General features: G+C 37.0%; 1 protein-coding gene across 1 annotated transcript; it reads left to right on the top strand.

Moving 5' to 3' along the window:
• Positions 1-2,329: 2,329 nt before the first annotated feature.
• LOC110461294 lies at positions 2,330-5,834 on the top strand. Its single transcript, XM_021514716.1, has one exon. It carries the CDS (start codon positions 2,408-2,410, stop codon positions 3,383-3,385), a length of 978 nt encoding a protein of 325 aa, XP_021370391.1. The 5' UTR covers positions 2,330-2,407; the 3' UTR covers positions 3,386-5,834.
• Positions 5,835-8,277: the final 2,443 nt, after the last annotated feature.

Raw genomic sequence — 8,277 nt, 5'->3', positions numbered from 1 at the left:
GTTAAATGCCATGAAAGTCTGTTTTCGTCTATACCTCAGTATCCATACGCCTATGATAAGTTAGGTAACCACATAATCTAATAATTTTGATAAGGCTGTTCATTTGCGCGCGCTAACATTTGTCACGTGATGCCTGTAAGTCTTCATTTCACAACAAACTTAGCGTTTATATCATTTCTGACTCTGTGTGCAGTTGTCTTATTTTGTGAATTGACACTGATGTCATGCTATATGCCAGATGTTCATTTCAATCAATTAAAGCCATCGATCTTCGTCATCGCTCGTCAACATATGAAATCACATTTGACAAATTTCGCGGTTAGTTCAGCGGAACATTCTGACCGTGAGTTTGACAGGTTTTCAGTAGAATTCGAGGTTAAACAAATTTTTGTCCGCTTGCAAATCTTCAAAAGAAATGTGTTGCAAAATTAAATGCGGTTAACCCGCGACTTGTTTGTTTACCGGTACATTTATGGGGGAGGGTTTTAGAAGAGCATTGGTCTGTTGGAAAATAATACATGCACGCGCATAGTCTATCGTCAATTCTACCTTGTTTGCAAACCAATGACACCTTTTATAAGGTTAATAACCAATGATTAATTAAGAAATTATCAACATGTGTGCATGCATTATGGTGGAATATATAACGAGGGTGAGAAAATGTTGGTAAAAATAATTAACGAAGTTCGCTTCGGCCTGAGTTAATTATTTTTCCAACATTTTCGAATACCGAGTTGATTATTTTTATTCTACCACGTCAAATGTAACTAATTGTAAAGTTTTGATGTCTTATAAGGCGACATGACCTAGATAATTCGATATGTAAATTAGATGCTGTTCTTTTGCGCGTGCAAGATTTATCACGTGATCGTGTTGCTTCGTTTTAACTTGATCAATGTCGCGCCATTTTTTTTCAATGCGTAGGGTTTGGATTCCCGGATTGCGTTTACTTTTAAAACCATCATTATCGTACCGATATCAAGCGGATTTTCTTGGAAGTGCTAGTGACACAACATCATACGATAGGCCTGACATGAGTTGGAATATTTAGTTGGTTGCCATGACGTGATGTAAAGTCGCTGACCGGCTGATCATGACGCGAGCTTCACCTCCACCGACTTCACCGAATAGCTGTGTTTTGCAACCACTGTTCAGACCGATGCTACTTTTTGCAACATTATTCTTCACACACGCTATGTACACTGTAGGCGAATGCTCGACATCACTTTGATATTTTGAAAGCAGACGACGTTTTGCAGACCAGAAACAACTGAACACGTGTGACGTCAGATACGATGTTTATTTCAATCAATCAAACATTGGCACGCTAACGACATCGTTCGTCAAAACATGAAATCAACGCTTGACAGTACATACACACACTGCACACATCGTGAAATGTACGGCACTACCCAGTGAAGTAAAAACAGAAGTAATTAATAATTTACCATTTTGTCTTCAGACCTGTACATTTTAAATGTCAATAATTAATAAACCGTTTTCACTGCACGGACCACCATACTTTAGGTCTATAGATCCGTGTTATCTGTTGAATGGCTGGCCTGTCAAATATTTTGATCCCGCCGGACAGTTATGCTATTTTTGTTAATTCATGATAAAATACGGGGAGGTTGTTGGAACAGCATGCGTGCGCACTATTTCACGTGCATTGGTTATTGGCACGCGCATGGTATATCTCTCAATAATGCACTCTTTTTTACCAATGAAAACCGTCGTTACATCACAGACGTGGTAGAATGGACGATAGACTATGCGCGAGAGCGTGTATTATTTTCCAAGAGACCAACGCTCTTCCAAAACCCTCCCACGCAAATGCACCGGTAAACAAGCGAGTCAAGGCGACAGGTTTCATTTGTCGAATGATGAGCTAGGTACCCTCATTTATTTCTGTATATATTTTGCTATAACACATAACGAAAAAAGCTTTTTAACATCTAGATCTACTTCAAACCTTCCAAGATCACTGTCAGAAATGCTAGAAACGCACAGCTAGACACATAGGCATCATGTGACACGCGAAAAACAAATTTACAAATATGCCTATATTGTATCTCTATCTTAGATTTGTTGATCAATAATAACCATTAACTTACCATATTGTTGTATACATATTGTTAACCATTTTAAATGTATGTCTGTGTAATATTATGGTTAGTAATCAAATTGTAAATAGACCATTCCCTACCTGATATTAGACTTAACCAGAATAGGCCAATCATACAGCACTTATTACAACATAATGAATAGTTACGTCATCACTTAATCAAAATATAAGGCCAACCTCGTTTCCATTACTGTTATTGGCTGGGTCTAGCTACACACTTAACTGTTTGGTGTCGGTGAGAGTAATCCGGCTAAATTCATATTAACTTTGCGGAAGAGAAACATGGATATAAATATTACTGCCTACGTGATATTTCTATGGATTGCTTTTAATCAAACAATGGGTGAGGATATTCATTGTAGCCGTCATGATGCTTCCAACAAGTATTTATCGGAGGGGTTCCTTACTTTTGAAAGCCTTGGTTTTCAACAGTGTTCAAAGCAGTGTTTATTAAGATCACGCTGTTTTATTCTAAGCTACAACATTCCAAACTCTACATGTGCACTTGGAACTAATGATACATCATTAATAGACACTGCTCCGTCTTTTAAACACGTTATTAGAAGGAGATCGGAATTATCGGCATTTGAAAATGTTTTGTTAAAATCTTGTGGCGGACATTCTTGTGAAATAAAAGCAATATGTATAGAACTTTCCAGTGGGAGGTCTACCTGCGTACTTGAATGTGGTAGGCCTCCGGCAATTGCAGGTGCGAACTCGCCTACTTCAATTGACAGCGGACTGGGTTCCCGATTGACCTATAAGTGTAAACCTGATCATGTTTCTGCAGGAAAGTCAGACATCATGTGCCATCCCGACGGACATTGGTCAACGCCATTGCTTACGTGCACTTTCTGCGACCCCGGTAATTTCACATTTGAAGAAAGTCTAAATTTTTGTTACATGGTGGAGAACACAACGACTGTAATTTATGACGATGCGAAGACACATTGCAGTACCATTGGAGGCAAATTGGCAAAACTGGACAGCCCGGCCAAGGTCAACTTTATGGTAACCATCACATCAAACGCGAGTATAAACAATATTTTCTATGTGGACGGAAATGACCGGTCGGTGGAGACAGTGTGGGTGTATGATGACGGCACACCGGTCGATATGGCTTTGTTTTCCTCGGGGAGACCGTTCTCTAATAACAATACCAATGACTGTGTCGCATTTCATAAAAAGTATAAATCTTTTATTGATGAAAAATGCGGCAAGGTAAGACATTTTATATGTGAACTAGCTTCAAATGTGTAGTGTTTGTCCTATCATTTTTGTGGACATGTATATAATGTATAATATGATTGATTTTTTTTCTAAGCCGCGCTTGTTTCGATCGTTATCATTTGTGCATTTAAAGTAATATCTTACTGTTGTTGTTTACTTCTGTATAAACCATATATCAAACCATAAATGTTCATGTGATTCAAAAGTGTTTGTATCTATATATTGAATTGCAAATATCGATGTGATCAGTGTGTATACAAATATTGCATAAATTTAGTTCACTGAGGCCATTTATTATTGGTTGGATGTCCGGGAAAATAGACTCCTGATTTGATAAAAAAAATATTGTTAAAGGATTAAAAATTGTATTATAAACAAAAGTTTTTTCAATATTGAGTTTGACCAACAACGTATAGGTACAGCGATGTGTAAAAATGTGACTCCCGTTTATAAAACACTCGTTCTTTGATACTAAGAAGAACCATTTCACGAAAAAACGGTGAAAATTATGTTGGTATAATTTTTTCAAATTACTTTAGAAACAATCTTTGTGTGTCTTTGCTCGATGATCCTGAATTTTAAACTCTGAATCAGGTTGCTGGCCTTTTTTTCCCTGCGCCTATCAGGATCCTTTCTTTGATTGCTTTTGTGGGCTCTGCTGGTAATGACAGTTTGCTTGCGGTCTTATCTTAATGAAACCATGAGGCGAGGTTCCCTATCTCGTCTGTTTCTGTCCAAAGAGAAGGGTAAACGGGACATTCTCTCACAATCTGTCTCCAGGTGGATCTGTGGTTATCCGTCTTGCCTATATGATAATTCCTATAAAAAGATCCGTGGGTTGTAAAAGCCCAGGGCTCATTAAGGTTCGTGCTCACTAGCTACGCCTTGGGCTCTCCTTACTGGGTCCTCCTTTCAGGAAGTCATGTCTGCTGCCTTTTGGCGTGCTCAAACTATTTAAACTGACTTCTATTTGAGATATTGGTCATCCGATTCCGATGACCTCTTTTCCTTTGGTCCTGCTGTGGTGGCTCAGCCTGTGGCTGTTCCCCATTCGCCACGTCAGTTATCCACGGGCCTTTACCCTTTTACATATGCCCTGTGTTAGATAGATGTTTCGCTCGAATGTTCGAGTCACCAATACGGTAAAACGAATTTGCATATAAAAGCTATGTTTCGGGCAGTTCGCTAAAGGCTATTTACTTTTAAGAATAATTTGATAATATTTTGTATTACCTATATTTTAGTCAATTGACTTCATTGCCACTTTTTAATGTACAATACATTAGTGTATATTTTGTTAATTTTTATCCTTTTGCTATTTCAGAATTGTATGTATATTTGACTATGATAGTGCTTTAACCATATCCTTGAGTAACACTTGTGGGACATGCAAGCGTCCATTATCAATTTATGTTTTAGGATTACTAAGTTTTAAATCACAAAGTATGTGATGAAGCTATATAATTTACTTTTTCTTATCTAGATAGAACATGGTGACCTATGACTGTGATATTATGTACATGTATACTTATCTTACACAGATCCTGTATTATTTTATAATTGTCGTAAATTTGATGTAAATAGTTTACATTTTCTCATGCTTGACCATATGTTAGACGAGTCTTTGACTCAATATGTCATCGAATTGAAATAAAGACTTTTATGATGGTACAATGTAGTTATTACAGAAAGGAAAAATGAGCTTTCTCTTGTAAAACTAATTTTCACGATGTAATCATTAGTTACCATTACTTTACATAGTCCTTTCCTCTTATATAAAAAATACTACCCTTCCTCTTCATCATACGCCTCAAAGAAGGACGCGCGCGTTTCCTGTCATGCGTACGAGTATGGGCAGGTCACAGGGCCTCCCATTGGAGGTTTGGGGTTCTCTTTCCTTTCAATTAGATACAAATGAATGCGAGTAGTGGAAAGGTATGCATATCATCAAAACTTGTTTTACAAGAAACAAAAAATCGATTTTGTCGTTTATTCTAAATGCCAGAAATCGAACATATGTATACATTGGCGCTTGAATTTTTTTATTTTTTTTTATAATAACTGATCTGTATATTTAATGATATTTGATGGCATATTGTACAGAATAAAAAAAAAATGAAACAATTGTTATGATCGAGTGTGGTACTCGAACATAACAATGGTGTCTTAAAAAAAATTGTAACGACATTTATATTCCATATATATCTGCTTTGAAATTAATCAATATTTTCTCGATGTTAATCTAGTTCATTCAGAAAATCATCATTTAAGTTAAGTACTTTTATTTGGCTTACTTAATTGGAGATCGAGTTGTGGACGTTTCCAGCGTGTATTTTACATCATACTCTGAATATATATATATTATCATGTATTTTCAAACTTTGTTGCTTCTACTATGTTGATCATTTTTTTAGACTATAGTCACTCTTATGAATATTCTTTTTGTTTTTGCTAGTCAGAATTGCTACATAAACTCTTAGTCAAGAAAAAAGTGTCTTGTCGTCTCTCACATTAATCACCTCCTACGATCATGCAGTGGGTAACAGCAGGTGTATTCTTTTCTCAATCCCCAACCTGCTGGGTTGCCATACCATCGGAGAGTAACTATTGATAAATAGATATAATATACACAACACATGAAGACTTATATGAAATTGAGACAAATTATGCAGATTGAGCCAGTGTTCGACCAACTTCGCGAGTCAAGGGTGTTCAATACGATACTCTCCTAAGTATCGTATTGAACTCCCTTGGCTCGCGAAGTTGGTGTTCGACATGATGAACGTTTTACAAAATTTACAATTGGACCTATTTTGGTATTATATTAGTTTGCGAGTATGATTAATTGTATAGGTGGTTACTTTCAGAAATCAATACACGTCTGGGCGCCTTCCGCAGGCTACACAATAGTATGTAACTCTAAACAGAGTCCAATGACGTATGTGTCATGAATAACCCTTAAGGGAACACATACAAAGCAAACATTAATAATTCAAAAATAATTGCACAATGTCTGTTTAGAACGGAAATGGTAGGAATATTTTGTCAAAATATCATACAATTTGAGTATAGTCAATGCCTATTTTAGCAAACCAAATGATACAGTTGGTACATTATACATGAATACTATTGATACATCCTTTTTATTCAAAATAGACAGAATCTAAGAGGGAATTTTCATCCATGATCATAAAATTGTCATTAGTTTAGTTTTATTGCATCCGGTGGTATTTTTAATTTTTGTGTCCCTATTCCTTTTTATAAAAGCAGCTAAAGCTTAAAATAAAATGCATGCATGCAACACTTCAAAGAACCTACTTACGAAATTTAAGGTCAAGATGGATGAACCACTATAGAAGATATTCCGGGGACAAACTTTCAAAGGTCAAAGTGTAGGTCACAGTGGTCTTCTTCTTGTACTCTGCTCTCTGCCATCCCAAGATAATGTTATACCAAATCTGTCATCCAGGTGAATCAGTAAAGATATATGTGCTCTGCAATCCCAAGTGGTACTGTAATACGAAATCTGTTTTTTTCAGGTGAAATAGTATAGAAGATATACCAAAAGTCAATGCATAGGTCACAGCGACCTACTTTGTACACTGCTATCCCAAGATGTTCTTGCATACCAAATCTGGTTATTCCAGGTGAAATAATATAGAAGATATGCTTTCAACTTTTCAAAGATGACGTTCAAGGGTCAAAGCGTTGGTCAGTGGTCTTCTTCTTTTACTCTGCCATCCCAGGTGTAATAGTATACCAAATATGGTTATCCAGGTAAAATAGTATAGCCGACAAAACCCAGACAAAAATGTTCAAATGTGAAGATCAAAGGTCACAGCGTTGGTCACAGTGATCTACTTATTGTACCCTGCATTCTGCAATCCCAAGATGCACTGTTATACCAAATACGGTTATTCCACATGAAATAGGGTAGAAGATATGACTTTGACAAACTTTTCAAAGGCCCAGCTCAGAGGAGTCAATGCAAAGGTCACAATAACCTTTGTACTCTGCCTTCCCGAAATGTACTTGCACACCAAATCTAGTTATTCCAGGTGACATACATGTGAAGAGAATTAATTGTACAAATGGAATATCGACAGACTTTTTTAGAAATAAATATGAGTCTGTAACTGTCAAATCAAAGGTGGCTGCCTGGAGGCTATCTTGTTCTCTTGAACAATCTAATTAAAGGGCTATCATGTTCTGATAACCAGTCACTTGTTTGGAAAATAGTGATAAAAAGTCTTTGCGGTTGAAATGCCACATGGCTGCTGGTGGCAATCTCCTTTTTCAATTCAGTCTCAATATTCAACAAGGCATCACAGGTGATACAAATCCCCTCACATTCACACATTGCAACATATGCATGGGAAATGAAGTCGCTAGAGCGATGACAAGTTTTTTTTCTAAAAACAGTAACAGTAACCTTGACCTTCAATGTAGAAACACGAAACAAGAAATTGTTTAAGGTATTGTCGTACTTAACACTGGTATTAAGGTTCATGAAATTCTGTTGAGGAATAATGTCAGTAGAGCGATGACAAAGTTTTTCTTAAAATAACAAGAGGCCCAGAGGGCCTGTATCGCTCACCTGGATACCTAAGCAATCATGGCAAACTATTCTCTAAATGAGATCAAGAGAATATGCCAGACCACAAGACCAATCCTTGTAGCATAGCTATATTAGATTTTTCATGCCCAGCAATTTTATGTATGGTTATGGGGTGGGGATCTCAACTGTTTCCAAGCTTTGACTCAGAAACAAGGTCCCTAGAGTTGTGGCCAGACCCCAGGATCGATTCTAATATCGTGACTGCATTTGTCTCTTTTTGCCAAGCATTTGTATATATAGTTTTGGGGTGGGGATCTCAACCGTTTCAAAGTTATGACCCAGGGGCCAAGTCTGCAAGGGTGGG

The sequence above is a fragment of the Mizuhopecten yessoensis genome, unplaced genomic scaffold (genome assembly GCF_002113885.1).
Source record: "Mizuhopecten yessoensis strain PY_sf001 unplaced genomic scaffold, ASM211388v2 scaffold10603, whole genome shotgun sequence".
NCBI classification, from domain to species: Eukaryota; Metazoa; Mollusca; class Bivalvia; order Pectinida; family Pectinidae; genus Mizuhopecten; species Mizuhopecten yessoensis.
Note: the sequence above shows the minus strand (reverse complement) of the source record. Positions and strands in the feature narration are given on the sequence as shown.

What these genes read in the sequence shown, in the direction of transcription:
- LOC110461294 (XM_021514716.1), top strand. Translation starts at nt 2,408, where the DNA reads ATGGATATAAATATTACTGCCTACGTGATATTTCTATGGATTGCTTTT.